Source organism: Lepisma saccharinum, chromosome 15 (assembly GCF_977018435.1).
Source record: "Lepisma saccharinum chromosome 15, izLepSacc3.1, whole genome shotgun sequence".
In the NCBI taxonomy this organism is placed as follows: Eukaryota; Metazoa; Arthropoda; class Insecta; order Zygentoma; family Lepismatidae; genus Lepisma; species Lepisma saccharinum.
The window spans coordinates 12,565,188-12,583,745 of record NC_139243.1 but is presented as its reverse complement, the minus strand read 5'-3'; the positions used below and the strand labels follow the sequence as shown (position 1 = coordinate 12,583,745).

Genomic DNA, 18,558 nt, shown 5'->3' with positions numbered 1-18,558 from the left:
GGCATAACAATCACCCCCCACCCCCATCACCCTCCCCGTGAATCCGCCCCTGGACTCGAGACGCGACATACTCTCTTCGAGATCGAAACGAGGCCTTGGAAGTGTCGTATCGATGCCATTCCTAATGTATCCGATAAAAAAAACAATGAGAAAATGAAGCTGTAACGAGCAACATTAATGTGTGTAGGTCTGACTACTTCGTCTTCCTGCTTTCTGCCGTTCAAGATTGCATAGAATTATGCTGGAAGGACGTGGTATGTGCATGCTAATTGCTGTGTAGGCTGTCGAACATGGGAGAGTGTCTTAAAATTGTGATTCAGGTGGGCAAGGCGAGATCTAAGCGGCCTTGGTTCTTAGAAGGATGCTCGTCCAACTTAGCAGTAATACGATTAATTTTCTATTTTTTTTACCTTCAGTTTTCCTCTGATAATGATTTATAACTGTGCAAAGTTGACCATTACGTATACGCAAGTTGTAATAAGCTTATGGCTTTCTTTTGAGCTTGGAATAGTAAGATGTGCCTTCCCTATCAACAACTTTGACACCCTTCTTCTACTCACAGATGTAAGGGGTGTGCTGAAAAGGCACCCAAATCTCGGGGCCATGTTGCCCTGCCGTCCCCACTCCCACATGTCTCAGCAAATGTGGCCGATCATCCAACCATTTTCGAGGTGATGTGTGGTCAGTACGACGAACCCCCAGTCGCTGTAGGTTTTCATGACCGGGCTACACTACTCATTCCTAGCTCCCCGGTTGAGTATTTACAAACTCTACAGTGCTGCAGAACTTCCATCGATATGTGGCTTCTAATTGGCTGTCATTCCGAAAGTTAATGCGTTTAACGCTAGAGGGCAGGGTTCAAATTTACAGGTATATGTCAGAAATCCATCCCAACAAGATAAGAAGCCCCTTTAAACGCAGGCTGATATTTGAGCATATTTTTTTAGTAATGTTTTGAAAGACAGAAAAGTAAAACTTTCAGAAAAACTATCTTCATTTAAAAAAAAATCGGTCGTAATCACGCCCCTATTGTATATTTAATATGCCACTTCCATGGTTGATTATACAGAAATGGCATTTCGGTAATTTTCAAAATGTGTAATTTATCCTGTAATGCAGTAATCGCTTCACATAATATATATATTAAGATCTTTCGGAGATATTCAACATTGTTATTTTTCGATGGCTTCATATTGATTTTTATCACCAGAAAACGATTGATTAACATTTTCTTACTGTTTCTCCATTCAAAAATATATTTCTTCACACAATTTCGACAATTTGATTTCAAACGGTATTACTAAATAATCACGAGACTGATGTTTTTACCCTTATCCTCAAGGTAATTTTATATAAGGTAGCGCCATCCGAAAATTGCCGATCATGCACGAGCGCGTGACGTCTTGTGGGAGGATCGGTTATGCTCGGTGCCCCTTCGGTTATGTTCGTTCGGGGCTTGGCCGAAGCAAACGGCCGCTATAATTTCTATGCGAGGTTCAGAGAGGGAAAGTGTTTTATTACTTTGAGGAGGGGGAATTATTAAATATCGAAATTTTGGGATGGTATTGAGGCATTCCTTTAATGATTAGTAACATGACTGATTGATTCAGTTGGTGTTTCAAAAGTCCACTTTATGCACAGAAAGGCTAATCGGGATTGGATCTACAGTTTAAAGTGGTATCCGAACTACTATGTCCCTCCACCGAGTATAGAACCCGGGATCCCTTGATTACAAGGCAACGACGCTACCATTTCGCCATCGGGGAGGCACTAGTAGTAACATAATTGAAAACTCGCAAACGTATTGTGAAAATCCATATTTTTCAAACTTTCTGATCGATGTTACAAAGATAGTTGCGCATGTTCTCATTTACCATGTCTTCATTTTATAATCATAGTATACTATAATTTTAACATGCTAAAGAAGAATTGCATGAATGAAAGAGTTAAAAAGGAAATGATCGTTTCATAGATTTATTTTGTTTATTTGTTTCACTCCGCTTTTCTGCTACTTTGGGCTAATCGCGAAGACAAGATAGTAAAATGTCACGTAATTGCCTTCTACTGGTTCTACTGGTTAACTTTTAATTGGAGTCCAAATTTGAATATCCGTAATTTTTAATCCGATAGTAGTCCGGTATAATCTATTTACAACATATAACACAACGCAGTACAAAAGCCTAATAGTTCGTTTTCTGACTGAATCGTTCCTTCTTATTCATTCAGAACGTTGCAATCATTTCCAAGAACATTTCAAATTTTACATAACATCAGAAAGTATTAAAATAATACTGATATACTTAAAATCCAATCTTTACCGTTCTACATAATGTAACTTTATTTCTCAAATTATCAAGTGAAAGAAGCAATATACAATCTAGATAAAATTTTACTCTGCATTTGAAACTTACTCTAAATTCGAAAGAATCCCCAACCTTCTTCATACATTTATTTACTGTACGATAATTTACGGATCAAAGTCCCACATGCAAATTTTTTTTGGAAAGTTTTATGTGGAGGAAGAATGACGAAATAGTTTGTAAGATAGTAGTTTCAGACTTTGAAAACGCAATTCCAGTTTGTAATTTGCAGATATTTTAAATTTCTCTGGTTCAAATTTGGCTGCAAATTATCGTTGTCATAGTTCTGAAAAGTATTGTTTCGTATTAAGAACTTTACAAACAAACGCGTTCAGAAGACGAGCCAAAGTGTACAAGTACTAATTTAACTAACTTAACCTGCTCTAAATACTTGATGAGTGCTAGGAACATCAAACTTAAATGTCTTAACCTACTAAATTCAAGCCAATAGAAATAGATTTATGATCACACGGTAAATGAAACGCTTTGAGAATATCGATGAAAATATCTTAGTTTAATTAAACAATAAAGGAGAAAAGTTACATGAACTCACAATGATTGACTGTGCAAGTGTACGAATCATTATTCGTTAAAGGACTTTGTCCGCAGATTTTTCATTTCCATTTCCATGTGTGTCCGAGTTGTATAACCGGAAAATATACTCCAAGGTTGATATGTGACACACATTTGTACATTAACAAAGTAACTTGCATTACACTAATCTTATATCTTGCTCTTTTTGACAGAAATGTACTACAAAGAAATAATGTAAGTTCCATTGGTTTATATTGAGTACAAGGGTACAAAATTATTTACAATGTATTTGTGAAATACCAAAATTGAACAAAGTTGCAAAAATTTCAATGATGGGTGTAATATTCACTCATGCAATATTTACCATCGTGCATACAACTCTACGTAACTCGAATTGAAGATGTACTAAGTGAATTTAATTTCCAATAGCGTGGAAGTTAGTACGCGATCTTCGAAATGCACATTTTCGACAACGTTTTTCACAATAATGTGAACGTACAAATCACAATCAACATCGGTTTGTGTTAAGTAAATGAATTTGTTAGTAATTATAAATCCGACTTACATAAAATGTACATAACAAATCAGTTAGGCTCACTACGTACTTCGCACTAGTTGAACACATTTTCAAGATATTGATGACTTTTCTTGTGGTACTGTCGGTTAGGTTACGTTTTAGATTTTGAAATTATTTATTTAGTTAAAGCAGGTTGATAGAGGTTGTTTGTAATCTTTAATTTATTTGCTTCTGAATGCAGACGTGTGTTTCTCCTTTGTAAACGATCGAATATGTTTTCCAACTACGAAACATTGCTTGCAGTTTGTGTATATACCTTAGTCTATATATTTTTCTCTTTTCTGGCAGCATATTCTTTAGCTTGTTTATGGCACGTCTTCCTCGATTTTTTGGTACTAAAGTAGGTAAATTTCTTAAATTGGGTGTAATTTTAGCGATGGCACTGCAGTTGGCTTCAGCACGTTCTTTGGTGGAAAATACAGAAATTCTGCTTTTAGATCTCGCACAATAATTGGCACTGCACACTTGCATTTTTTTACATTTCGTCTACAAGCATGAGTCCACTGTTTACTTACGCAATTATCGACTGGAAATCTATGATATTTTATGTCAGTTCCTTTAGTTTTCTGGTGATAGTTTTCATAGCTTGCTGCAGCACAATTAGACATGATTGCAGTCTACAAGTACAAAAATACAATAAAAATAAATCGAACGCTACAAAATCAATAACCTGCTTGTTCCGATTTTTGCGACGTGTTAGTAGCTAAATGTACCCCGCACCAAACTTACTGCACATAGCAACGAGCACCGTCAAACCCGATCCTCCCAGATGACGTAATGCATACGTACTTCACATAGCAACGAGCACTCCCTGCCTTATCCTGTAAACAAACTGTAACGTCCCTAGCTCGCCTCACTCTTACGTCGGCTTTACTGGGGCAGGCGCAGGCACAGGCTTAGGACTTACGTATCTCTCTCTCACACGAGATACCGTCGTTACAAGATTACCCATAATGCTAACATTTCTCCAGCGGTGGTATGAGACTCTATTACACTCAGGGTTCGGGTGTATGTGGCCAGATGAAAGGATAGCTCCCAAAAGCTTGACCAGAGCGATACGCAGGATAGACTTTAACATATAAAATTTTATTTAACAACAAAGTTCAGAAACAAACACAGAAAGGTTATACAAAGGATAAACTTAGTCTATTCCTAATTTACCTAGATACACAGGAACTCCAACGTTTACATTTTTGAAACTAGTTACTAAGGTATCTCCTAAAACAGTAATTCATAAATTTTTACAACGCTGTTGGACGATGGTGGGGGGTGGGGGGGAAAGAAAGGATTAAAGGGAAACTTCTCTCACCCGAGGGTGGAGTGTGTCCTTGGCGTGCCAAGTTCACTTCTCTCGTCCTGAGACGGAGCGTGACATCTCTCATCCGAAGATGGAGCGAGGCTATCTCTCATCCGAAGATGGAGCGGATTCTCTGACTCGTGGACAGAGTCCAGCCTCATCTCTCGTCCGGAGACGGAGCTCAGCTTCTCTCATCCGAAGATGGAGCCCTTACTACTCTTGGTTCACGGGATGCGGCGGAGTAAGTTTCCTTCTTGGTGTTTGGTCTCTCGCCGGAGCGGAGCGCACCTCCTCTCGCCCGAAAGCGGAGTCCTTCATCTGTGGTGCTTGGTCTCTCGCCGAAGCGGAGCACACCTTGTCATCTGCGGTGCTTGGACTCTCGCGTTTGCGGAGCGCACCTTCTCTCATCCGAAGATGGAGCGGAATTTCCTTCTTGGTGTTTGGTCTCTCGCCGTAGCGGAGCACACCTTCTCTCGCCCTCAGGCGGAGTCAATCTGACTTGCCAGCTAAGCTTTGGCCTTTATATAGGGTCTGCGACGCTAGCGAAGACGGGTGGAGAAGTAATAAACTAATAAAAGTATATTTCTAAAATAAGTTTCCCAAATTAGAGATGGAACTCATCTTTTAAATTTAGATAAATCTCAAATTCTTATATTCTTAGAATGTTCACGAAAATAGAGGTGCGACTCGTATAATTTGTGACGAGACGGGTTCGTTACAAAACACACAAGGAACAATGGACATGGAACATAAACACTTCCGGTGCGCACAGCCAATAAGAAAGCGTTATATCCGTCTGGTTCCGCAGCACTCGAGTGTTTGTAAATACGCTCCCGGGTTGTGGGTGGTTGCGCGTTCCGTAGTCTGAGCCCAAAGCCTGATGCTTATGGGACGCGACGATATTCGAGTCTATTGGGGGAAGCGTAACAAGTTTTCTCCTGAGATTTCGGCCTGTGTATGGGACCGGTGGCCACCCACCATCGTGAGGAAATTAGGGAGCTACGAATGAATAGGTTAACCCGGGCTTGAAATCCTACGACGAGTGGGGGTTCGTCGTGTTGATCACACGTCACCCTGTAACTGGTTGGATGATATTCCACGGAGCGAGTCCGGCAGTCTGTTGGTAGACGCTTGCCCTCACGCTGCGTCACGGGTTATTAAAAAGAAAACTTTACGCCGTTCCATTATGAAATTCTAAAAGACTCATTCTTCTACCATATCAGCTCAGCAGAAACTGGCACAAGGCTTTCCATCAACAAAGAAATGCATGTTGTTACAACCGTAATCAACCTTTATCCAAGGGGATACGTTGTTCACACTCGCCAAGTTTGCGCGCTGCCGCTTAAAAACCTCGATGTTTGGAAGTTAGAGAAACTCTCGCGAGGACCTGTTTATTTTCTTCCGAAGCACTCGGGGAACTCTTTTTACGCATCATTTGCTCCACTTTTCGAGAAGATTCAAGTTTTTTCCTTCGTTGTTCAGTAGGTGCTACCATTCGATTTTCTAATATTGGAATATTAACCGAAAGTTTTTCTTTTGAGTATCAGCGTAAACGTGTAAGAGGGCGGCATTTGTCTCTCTCTACAGTCGAAATGAATGCTCTCAGACTCGTCGGAAACGGTCGTTTCACACATCATTTGCTTCAGGGGCTGGACCCTCCGCTCTGTAACGAGTGTTTCGATTTTAATGTCCCCCGACAAGCTTTTCATCTTCCAGACTCTTTGTCATCCATGTTGTTAGATGATGATAAATGTTTTTAGCATTTTGAGAAGTACGGGCGTCTTAACATCGTCTCTTTTTAACTAGTGCGGGATGCTTCTTTCCCAAGGCGCTTTTTACACCTCCTTTTTAAATTCCGTAAGGTCTCTAGATAAGGGAATTTAACTCATTCAATCAAATCACCTCCCCATTGGCGTAGTGGTAACGTTGTCGCCTTGTAATCAAGAGGTCCCGGGTTCGATACCCGTTGGAGACGCAATGTTGTTTCGACCCACCTTAAAGTGTAGGTCTGGTCCCGATTAAGCTTACTGTGCATAAAGCGGGCTTAAAAGAGACAAACTTACTCATTCAATCAAATCAAAGATGGGAATTGACTGACAAGTGGGGGAAAAGTGTGCCCACACCCTTAACCGAGTGGTCAGTCAGGGGTCCTAAATTCCAATCTTCGCTAAGGCATCGTTATTTCATTGGTGCCGACTCTTGTGTCGGAGCTCGTCCACTGGCTGACAATTTATCGACCGAAGGTGCCAGGTTAGAGTCCCGGCCTGAGTACTACTTCGCCAAAAGAAGTCAAAGTTTGTTTAAAGTCCACTTTCTGCTGAGATAGGCTGATCGGGACTGGACCTACAGTTTAAAGTGGAATCTGAACCTATGTGCAATGCCTCCACCGGAGAAGGAACCCTGTACCCGTTGATTGCGATGACTAGGCAACAGCGAAACACTACACCATCGGAGAGGCGTGTTACTTTGTACCCCCTTACCGATTCCTTCGTCGCGATTGCCCTAGAGAGGTAGAGAAAACGACATAATACCACCAAAAATACATGCACGCAAATCAAGAAGGCCCTCATTGTGCAAAATTTCGCTAACATTTCGTACTCATCATGCTGTTCGGAAATGTTCATTATATAAGGGAAAGAGGCGTGACTTGTAATCAGAATTTCGGTGCTTTTGAGTTGGGATTGGTCAAGACGAACACGTGACCTTCGAAAGGAGAAGACTTCGAAATTAGTGGGAGTGGCGGTCTTACCCTCCGCGTGCTTCCCGGAGGTGCTATAGCAAAGCACAACGCTGTTTACTGAAAGGAAGATGTATTTGTTTGCAAGTGCGCGCGCATTTTGTATGATTAACTAGACGGGACCTGCTGAAGGAAGTAGCTTATGCTTATCTTTGCACGTTGCAGTACACTTGTTAAAGAGTTTTTTCTGAGAGCGAAGACACATTTTTTTTCTAAGCCGAAATGCATATCGAGGTTAGTAGCTATTCTTCTCTAATCACCGGTATTGTTGAAATTATCTTGGGTATAGGGGTGATCTTTTAGTTTTCTGTTAATCAACCGTGTGTTATACTTTAACAACTTGTTGATATGTGTCTTTTTGTTTCTGATAATGCCGAATAGAAGTTCAAACAGGGCTTGCATTAATTAAGAGCAGCTGAGTTCGATGATGTGTTGTTTAGCATCAGGGATGGTAGACCAGGCCCTTCGAGACTGGTTAACTATAGTGTATAATATTTAAGAACAAAATCTCTTTCTTCTTCTGACATTCCAAGTGGATATATCCTTGAGTATTTATAGATGCGTCACATATTTTGTTATCGTAATTGCAAAGCTAATCCATTAATGGGAACTGTGAATCCATGCAGCATTCATGCTAAAATCCCCCAGCCGACCTTCGTAGCGGAGTGGTTAGTTAGCACAGCGACCTACGACATCACGGGTCCCGGGTTCGATATCCGGTGGAGGCACGTAGTGGTTCGGATCCCACTTTAAACTGCAGGTCCAGTCCCGATTAGCCTTCCTGTGCATAAAGTGAACTTAAAACATCAAATCAATCAAACCCTTCATGGGTGTTCTTTGTGAGTGTCCCTTCATCAATGTCATCACTCATTCTCATCTTTGCGATAAGTCAAAAGTGGCAGAAAAGCGACGTTAAGTTCCAAAGATTAATATAAAATTCTGATTTCGAGGATTTCTTAACGTCCAAACGAGGCGTTAGGTAGCAAACCAGAAAGTGGTTTCCTTTAATTATATGTGTACGCTTAGACTGTCCGTTCGGTGACTCACTGTATGTATTACTTACACCAGTGCTGGAAGTGAGGGGTGCGGTGGGGATAGTATCCCATCCCCCCTGCTAGCAACATTTCGCAAACCGTGCCCCAATCTGTTTCATTGTCAAAAAGTGTTAAACGGTAGAAATATCCCCCCAACTAACCCAAACATTCCCCCAGCTACCATTGTCTACTTCAAGCGCTGGCTTATCCTATATTTTACGAGACAGGCCTCCTCACATACGATTAATTGAATTGTTATTTTAAGTCCACTTTATGCACAGAAAGGGCTAATCTGGACAGGACATACAGTTTAAAGTGGGATTCGAACCACTGTGTAATGTACCTCCACAGAGTATCGAACCCGGGATACTCTCTCTCTCTCTCTCTTTCACCTCCTTTCTTCTCTCTCTCTCTCTCTTTCACCTCCTTTCTCTCTCTCTCTCTCTCAGAGAGATAGAGAGAGAGGGTTTTTTTGCAGAGAGGCAAGAGAGAAGGGGAGGAAGAAGGAAAGAACAAAGGGAAAAAGGAAACTCTCTTTCTTTCCTTCCTCTCTCTCTCTCTTCCTCCCTCCCTCCCTCTCCATCCTCTTTCTCCCTCCCTCCCCAGAGTATCGAACCCGGGATCCCTTGATTACAAGGTTACGACGTTACCACTATCCCACTTGGGAGGCCCCTCCTCACAAACGAGACAAGACCGCCCAAGGTTAGCTTAGAGCAGGGGTCTCCAAACTCGCAGAGCCATTGAGCTACTTCCCACATTTGAAAGTACATAACAAGCTACCAAGTGTGAATTAATTTTTTACAATCCTTTGTTGGTTTATAAAATCTTTTTAAGTGCTGACGCACCCACAGTTTCCAATTCAGTCAATCATCCACAGTATTTGTTTGGTTGTGAATATGTTGTCACAGATATTAGAAGATGTCCATCTATCGGCAAAAGCAAATATTTCTGCCAAGAGTTTCACTCAAATATTTCCGCTCTTATCCACAGACTTTTTTGCCAAAACCTTCACGAGCTACTGGAAATGGCCCCGTCGGCGGTCTGGAGATCCCTAGCTCAGAGCGATGCGGAACCAAAAGCCAAGGGTTCGATTCCCGGGCCAGGTTATACATGCAGGTCATTGATTTCCAATCCATACTGAAATCCTCTTGTGTATTTATTGATTGATTTGGTTTATTTTTGCATCGCTTTTCTGCATCTTTTGGCTAATCGCAAAGATGAGGATGGGTGATATGATTAAATTGATGGACATTCACGAAGATCAACCAAGGTGAGCATTCGAACCCAGAATCCCTGGCGTCGTAGTACGCTGTGCTAAACCCTCCGCCACAGAGGTTCAGCTCTCCCATGTATTGAATATACATATATGCGAGTATAAATGATGAATTTGCAGATAACATTGATCACATTTCAAGTCTATTCCTACATTTTCAATCAAAATCTGAGCATTTTTGCAATGTTTCTCTCTGATTTCATCCGGATTTCGAGCCTTTTTTATTGTGAGATGGGAATGGATGCTGCTGCCTTCATTGTTCCTTGATATTGAGGTATGAGTAGCTATCTTCATTCTTGCACTAATGGACTATTGCTGTTATGACCTGGGGTGAGAGATTAAATTTAGTTCCAATTGAAGAGGCAGTGTCCTATGTAGACAGACAGGACTCTCCGATGGCGCAGTGATAGTGTCGTTGCCTTGTAATCAAGGGGTCCCGGGTAAACTGTAGGTCCAGTCACGATTAGCCTTACTGTGCATAAAGTGGACTCCAAACAGCAATTCAATCAATCGTATGTAGACATTAAGGGAAAATAGACAGTCGTAATTTACTCCATGTGTAACAGGCAATAGACGTTTGGGGTGGAAGGGTATATCTTTTGCTTCCGTTGTTCAAATGCAATGGGCTGGACTCCGCGAAACATGCGAGGACAAGAAACCGTGGCAGATATAGGTGCATCGAAATGGTCTTCCAAAGCTAATGTGTATTTACTGCATGACCCGCCAATTTATCTCGGAAAGTGTCGCCACCGAGTCACGGACAGTCATTTCCTGCAGGCCCTTGGGAGAACATTGCATGCGAATAAGCTGGTCACGATTAGAATGTTGCTTGCCCGACTGCACATGGGCATGTAGTCGTATTTGCTTTCAGGAGGTTGCCCACTCGTCCCATGGAATGCTAATCGTCTGACAATGAAAGGGTTGGAGATAGCTTGTCTACAGAGGTGGCATGCACAATGGACTATTGGCTATTGTAAAGTTTCAAGTCAGTTTTTTACCGATAGGCTAATCGCGACTGGACTTGGGGAGTCCAAAAGTAAAATAAACTGCTGATATGTGAGAATGCAATCTTAGTTTGGCGAGGAGATTCGAACCTCTCCAATTGAACGAATCACTGTCCTGTCTAGACTGCGTCTAAGCCAAAGGTTTGATACAGGTTGTTAAACATCCAGGAACTCACACATTCTAATGTGTTCTATTGCGTTCCGCAACAGGACCGAAACCTTTTTTTCTCGCGTAATTTATATTCGGTCCAAGTTGCGTATTCTTTCATTGAGAAAAGGTTCCTGGACCGTATTCAAATTGATCCGAGAAAAGGTTCCTGGACCGAATTGAAATACCTTACGGATAAAAAGGTTCTTTACGGTCCAGAAGCAATTTACGCTTGCTGATTTTCTCCCATGGACCGGAATTGAATTTATTTAAAATTCCTGGGCCGTTAAGAACCTTGGTTTTATACCGGACGCCTTCTGAACAGCGATCTGTTCAATTGTATTCGGCTATCATCGTTTACTTTCGTGTCCAAGGTACCGCAAAGAATCTTCCATTGCTCTCAAGTCTAGCCGCCAGTAGATGTGGCATTTAGTGGTACACCATCAGGACGTCGCGATTAGCCAAATTTGGAGAAAAACGGCGCTACAAATACATATTATTCAGAGCACAAAGATGAAACTAGCTTATAGAAGAGAGTTCTCCAGAAGGGATAGCCCTGTAGAATTGTAGAGTTTTACATTGCCGATTGGTGGTATGGATACTCAAAGATTGAATTGTCTAATTAAAGTTCAGTCGTGATTTTGTACTGAAATTTCATGCCTGGTAGTTCACGACGAGTATTTGGCGGCCGAATGTTTGAAGTAGATTGATCGATTTAAAATGTTTTGTGTGTGTCGGCACTTTGGGCCAATTTACACCCTTCATTGTATACGGGGAAGATCCACTTATCTAAAACCCTTACGTCAAAATTTAAAAATAATACATAAAAGAGGGGTGTAAAAAACCTCTTTAGAAAGGTTAAAAATGCAGGTTGTCAATGAGCCTGCATAGGACAAACACAACACATTAAAAAGGGTTAGGAGATTTAAAAGAAAAGAAAACTCAAACAGTGGAAAACACCTGTTCTTCTCAAAAATCTAGAAGCATTGGATAAAACAATGTCATCGTCTCCCAACATACAAGATGACAAAGTAGATAATATCTACGTAGAAATTTTCAGCGAAAAATGCAGGCTCGACCAGGACTCGAACCCGGGTCTGGCATACCGTTCCATTGCTCTAACCACTGAGCTACCGAGCCGGCCTGGCCTCGCCTGATTTTTCGCTATCGCTGTTTTACCTGAGCTGCGTGGAATCGTCTCTGCCAGTGCATTTTTCGCTGAAAATTTCTACATAGTACATCTCGTGTGTGTGCCTAATCTACAATAGATAATATCTAGTTTGGGAAGGCATTGCAGGAAAAGTATTATACCGTATACGCGGTATCCTATCTTCTATTATAACAGTAGCAAGTAAAATTGTGAAATGTTCATATTGTATCCGGTGTAGCTGCGGATGCTAAGGTGATAATATATATTTATATTGGTTTTAAGAAGTGCGTAATTCTTGAATTATGATTATTGTAGAGAATAATAGACCCTTTGCGATACATAAAAAAGGTATTTACGCCGAGCTATGGCGATTTGTTTTCGGGACCATATTCCATTATTTGTTCATCACGGGACCAAAGTCCCACTCACATTACACTTATAATATGTAACCTGCATAAGAAGATATACCGTGCGTCCATTTCGATCTGCAGCCGAGAGATCGGGAGAAGCGTGGCGGGCGGCGCTGACGGAGGTGCCGACATTTGCGGCCTGTAATGCCCGCATATTTTTATGGACATATGCAGACATTTATATAAATATTGCAAAACTAGCACTAACCTGTGTTATAAGAGTTGTTCAAAGTGATGTCCACCTACATTCACACATTCCTGGCATCGTTTGATGAAATTTTGATTCACACGCAAAAGTTCTTCTTCCGTAATTCTTCCTAGTTCTGCCCTTATATTGTCTTTTAGTTCGTCGATGCTATGAGGGTTATTTCGGTAGACTCTATTTTTCAAGGTTCCCCACAAATAATAGTCACATACGGTAAGATCTGGCGAACGTGAAGGCCATAAACCTCTTGAAATTATTCTGTCATCAAACACTTCCCTTATAGCGTCCAAAGAATCAGCGGCGGTATGGGCTGTGGCCGAATCTTGTTGAAAATACCCATATTGTCTCTCATTATCTGATAAGAACTGAAAAAACGGCGCGAGTATTTGTGTGCGGTACCTCTCTGAATTTATTGTGTCTTCAAAAAATATAGGCCCTATTATTCTTTTGGCACTTACAGCACACCACACACCAATTTTTGCATCGTGTAACGGAACTTCGTGTATTATTCGGGGATTTTCAGTGCTCCAGTATCTATTGTTCTGTGAACAAACATGACCACGCAAGTGAAACCATGCCTCATCCGAAAAAAATATTAACTGTGGATCAACAATACCATCTACAATATTCTGCAAAACCCAATTACAGAAATTTACTCTACTTACGTTGTCAGGGGGCCGTAATTCTTGCACTATAGAAACTCTGTACGGTTTTAATTTTAGTAGGTTAGTGGCTGTATGTGCTGATGATTTTGACACGCCCATCTCCTGTGAAACACGGCGTAGAGGTTTGTTTGGAGAACGTTCTAACGCTGCACCAATTTCATCGAGTTTTGCTTCGGTTAGAATCCGTCGTTTTTGCTTAGGTGTTTTAAAATTTAACGATCCAGTTTCTCGTAATTTAAGGACAAGACGTCTAACCGTATCTCTATGTGGAGGTGAAACGCCTGGAAATTTCTGTACAAATTGCCTACACACGTCTCGACACGAGTCTGTTTTCACGTAAGTGTCATACATAAAAATTCTTTGTTCTAACGTGAACCTTGCGGCTGGCATTCCAATCGTCTGACTGACACAACACACATACACACTGCAATAATACAAACAAGTAACGGCAAGTAACCAAGAATAACACTCTTACGCACAGTACGAAATTAACACGCTCTTGGTTTACATCTGCCTGCCACTATATTCGTCGCGAAGGAACAAAAAACTTGAGCTAGGAGATTTCGGATTGCAAGGAAGCTCACGAACACCATTAGCTTTTAACGGTTCGTCTGCAGCGTAATCTTGATACAGTGTTGCACATTCGAAACCTCCAAACGATCCCCATCGACACAAAACTCTTTCAAGGATATAAACTTAAGCAGGACGTTACTGGTCAAAACTATGATTAAAATGTTTTACAGAGTATTATCTGTGGCTCTTAACATCATTTCTAAAGCGTATTTATTTGTGTATATAAGGGTGGAACTTGGAAGAATTACAGAATAACTTTTGCGTGTTATAACACAGGTTAGTGCTAGTTTTGCAAGATGTCCACAAAAATAACCGGGCATTACAGGCCTCAAATGTCGGCATCTCCGTCAGCGCCGCCCGCCACGTTTCTCCCGATCTCTCGGCTGCAGATCGAAATGGACGCACGGTACATATAAAATAATTTAAAATATTAGAGTTAAAAGATATAAGTATAGTTCAAACTCGGTTTGCAGTTCCGGGTTCGAATCCTGGCCTGGGCATGGATGTTTGTGAGTGTCCATTCATCAATTTCATTATCTCACCACTCATCCCAATCTTCGCAAGTTAGCCAAAAGTGGCACAAGAAGCGAAGTAAAATAAAGTAAATCAATCAATCAATCGGTTTGCAATTTGATTGAAGGAAATTTTACAAAATTGCGCTCAAAAGAAGTGAATAAGGAATTATGTCCGATTCACATAATAATGATATTCTTTAAGTTGGTCCAGATAAGGAAATAGTATTAAGAATGGTGGAGATTAAAAGATTTGAACATAGGACAGCTTTTGGATTGCTGTAAACCTGTACAGAAGACCAAGATGCAAGTTCGTTGATCATTGATACCATCCAAGATCCTTCAGGTATTCAAACGTATGAGGAATACACCACTTTGCTAAAAGACCGTGACTACAGTTAACTTGGCATTAGATCAATCGTTACTGACCTTTTCCATCAGAAAACATTTCTCAAGACAAGGTAGCTCGAACTCAAGGCTGTCTGTAGCTTGTGGGTGTCATGAGTTTTGTTAGAATTTTAAAAATGTTTTCGTACCTTCGCCAAAAACGTGACTAGTATCCGCAGATTCATCAGAAACACTCACTAAGGCTTTTTATTACTCGAGACCGCGTAGCACGCCAACCGAATTATTAGTACGTATACAGAAATTTCCAGCGCACATCTCTTAATGCTTTTCTTGTTAAGTGCGAAATATCTCGCATAATGTATAAGAATTTGGCAAAGCTTACTTTCAGACACGTCACAAAATAGTCGAATGGCGAAGTCGTGAAAGAAATATGTACTTTTCAACTTTTGGTTTTGCTGAGTATGTATAAAGTCCATGAAGGCCTCCCGCAGGATTTTCTTTTCAGGGAGGGCAGCAGTAGTGTCTAAAGTGGAGGAAAGGTGGGGTGATGCTTTTCTCCAGTTAAGAGAGTTCTCATAAATCCTGTCCACCTCTAGGATAATTTACATGGGCACTTAATCTGCTGTCTTTCACTGCACTCTCGTCTATGATTTCACGCTGCAATTTCAATTTTTTGAATTATATGACGTATTTCCGGATATCTCAGTGGCACCTCTCCGGCACATTTTCAAATTCGTCGATCGATTTCGCTCAATTGCCAAGTTTTTGTCAGTTCTCTAAACTGTCATAATATTTTCACCTCCATATCTCTCAGTTTACAGAATTCTGTACTCGCAAAAAAAGGAAAAGTTGGTTTCGCGCCTGCCATCTTGAAACGCGTTGACTTATTTCGTTCACATGCAATATCAGACCAGCCAACATGGAAAATTTCCAGGGTTCGCCAAGGTGGGCCCTTCGGGTTAGGCCCACTTGAAAAAAACCATTTTAAAACCCAGTGGTTTTTTTCATTAACTTTGGTATTTCAGTGATTTCTGAAATGAAGGAATGTCATAGAGGTGTATACTAATGAAGATTGCATTTGAGATTCTTAGAATGCGATCACGACTGATCACGACTGTCATTATAACACGAGATTAATTTTACTACACAACACTTGTAATATTGAAATGAAGTATAATGAAATATCAGAGCTCAGTACACCAATAGAATGTTTAATCTTTATTAAGAAGTTACATAGGCCTATATTAAGCTGTAGATTCTGCAGGTACTTTAGACAAAAGATTCCAATATGTATGTTGAACCAGGGGTGCCCATCCCCCTTCCCCAAGGCCCATGACACCCCCCTAAAAACGTAGAACATCCTCCCCGTTTATGCCGAATTAATTACTCAAATTATTTTTGTCAGACATTATTTTCATTTAGATCATTCGGCGCCCATGGCAGACTCCCGCCACCCCTAGCTACAGCTCTAAACTTGACAAAAACTAGAAAAGCAGATAATGCGAGTGAAGCAAGCAAGAAATTTTGTAAAATTAATTTTTATTTGCATAAAATTTGAAATCGAAGAGGTAATTGCTCCTCTGTGCCCCCCCTCCCTTTTGCAGGAGCCCTAGGCCGTCAGTGTTTGTCCCCCCTTGCTACCCTAGAATTGACTTCCGTCGAAGGTTTGGAGGGGGGGCAATGACCCCCTGCCCCATGTGTTGCGATAGGCTCTCTGCCATTGTTAGTCAACCTTATTCTGCACAGTTTGTCTGCTCGACTAACCTTGTATTAATGCGAATACCACCCCCCTCCCCCTTCATCCAAACCGATTCTAAAGGCATAAGTGGTGGTGTTTCATTTCAACCCTATCGCTGCGATCACCACAGGTAGGTGGAAACTAGGGATGTGACGAAGCTGAAAATTTACCGATGCCGATGTACTCACCGATAATTTTTGGAACCGATACCGATGCCGATATTTAACCGATTCCGATACATAAGATTATTAAACAGAAATGGGATGTTATTTTCAGCATGACAAAAATAAATTTGCTATGTACATTTCTATTGCATATCTTATGTATATACATATATATTCTCAAGAGATGCGAATGTACATTTGCATCTACAAAATATTATGTGAACCTTTAAGAAGAACATGGATTCTCAAGAGATTAAACATTAGGACACAAGCAGTTCTTTGAAATCTGTTCTGCCAGATTCAACTTCAGAAACACGAGATTTGGAAGCACTTCAGGAAGTAACCTACTTCTCTTATCACAAATATGTTCAGCAACACTGAACACTCAATTACTGAATACTGATGCAGCAGGTATGCCCAAGTATTTTCTCAGCACTTGCTTCAGGTTTGAATATTCATTTTTGAATTTCCAATACAACAGCAGATCCTGGTTCAGCAATGTACTGTTTTATTTCCGATTTATAGTTAGGTTGATCCTCTGAATGAGTTTGCATTAATTTTATTACAAAAACTCTACAATAATGACCAATCATAAACTAATTTTCAATAAATCTTACAAAATTAAAATATAAAACTTATTAGAAGCTAAAAACTCTAGTATAATCTGTACCGGTTTAAATATCGGATTTTTGCCGATACCGATGCCGATGTGTCAATTTCGGCCGATTTTCATACATCTGTAATCGGCTTCGGCACATCCCTAGTGGAAACTATACATAATTATCCAAAACTAAAAATCAATAACAAGTCAATCAAATTATACGACCCCCCCATTTTTGTGTGAAGATATATAGAATTGGTATAATATTTTGTCCCCCCAAAAAAATTCCCATGACGCAGGCGCATCATGACCCCCCCCCCACCCCGTGTTGAACAGCAACATATTTATGTTTGCTCAATATTGAATACATTCGTTACTGCAGTTTGTATAGAATTACATGATTACCACATTATTACAATAACACGTTATTACAATATTACGTTCTACATAATAGTGGGTAGGTTGAGCGGCAATTACAAATGTGAATTATTACATGTATTCACATTTTATTTATAAAAGCTCGACAAAACCCAATTAAATCCCAGGTGTGTTGGTTTTTTTTTAAAAAAAAACAACTAAAAAAAACTGGTTCTTTCAAACCCTGAATATTTCAGCTCAAAAGCTACAAATTTATGGCAGTTGAGGTGATCATACAACATAAGTGCACCCTCTTCAACCTCCACACCTCCTAAATCAATAAATATGTTTAGAGTAATACTCTAAAATTCTTATAGAGTTTCGTTCCTTAAGCTCAAGCTATTTAAAAAAAATACTGCATCTTAGAAGGGAAGAATTTGAATGAGAACCAAGAACTTTATTTTATCAGTAAGATTGTCTGGATTTCCGACTTCCTCTTTCATTCTTTTTTGTGGATTTCCACAAGCAACCACGTTTCCTCCGTATTACTTCTTAATGTAGTGTGTCCGGTAGAATTACTACCAATAAGAAAGTGATATACGAATGCCAGATGAACGGGTTTTTTATTTCCTGTTTAGAGACTCGCTTAGTTTCGCCTTTGATGGCCCGACAACTATCAAGGCGGTACACTCTCTCCCTTGCCAAGCGTTTTGCAGCATTTGTGTCGCAGCGGATTAACAAGCGTCTATTCTCTGTCCAAGGTCTCATAAACCTATTCTTTTGTGTATTCGGGATTTGTTTATGAGGGTATGGGTTCGATTCCCTCACGAATTTGTAAGACAAATACCTTCTAATTGGATATTGACATTTA

General features: G+C 40.5%; 1 protein-coding gene across 2 annotated transcripts in view; it reads left to right on the top strand.

Moving 5' to 3' along the window:
• Nucleotides 1-18,558, top strand: part of Pka-R1 (protein kinase, cAMP-dependent, regulatory subunit type 1) — a 198,699-nt gene that overhangs the window by 19,778 nt on the left and 160,363 nt on the right. The window contains exon 1 of one of the 2 annotated variants that reach the window (XM_083136635.1): nucleotides 7,557-7,739. The exons of the other annotated variant lie outside the window; for it this stretch is intronic. Within the exon in view, the coding sequence (XP_082992761.1) occupies nucleotides 7,728-7,739 (12 nt within the window). The 5' untranslated portion in view covers nucleotides 7,557-7,727. Of the gene's footprint in view, nucleotides 1-7,556; nucleotides 7,740-18,558 lie in introns of those variants that run through there. 2 annotated transcript variants of the gene reach the window in all.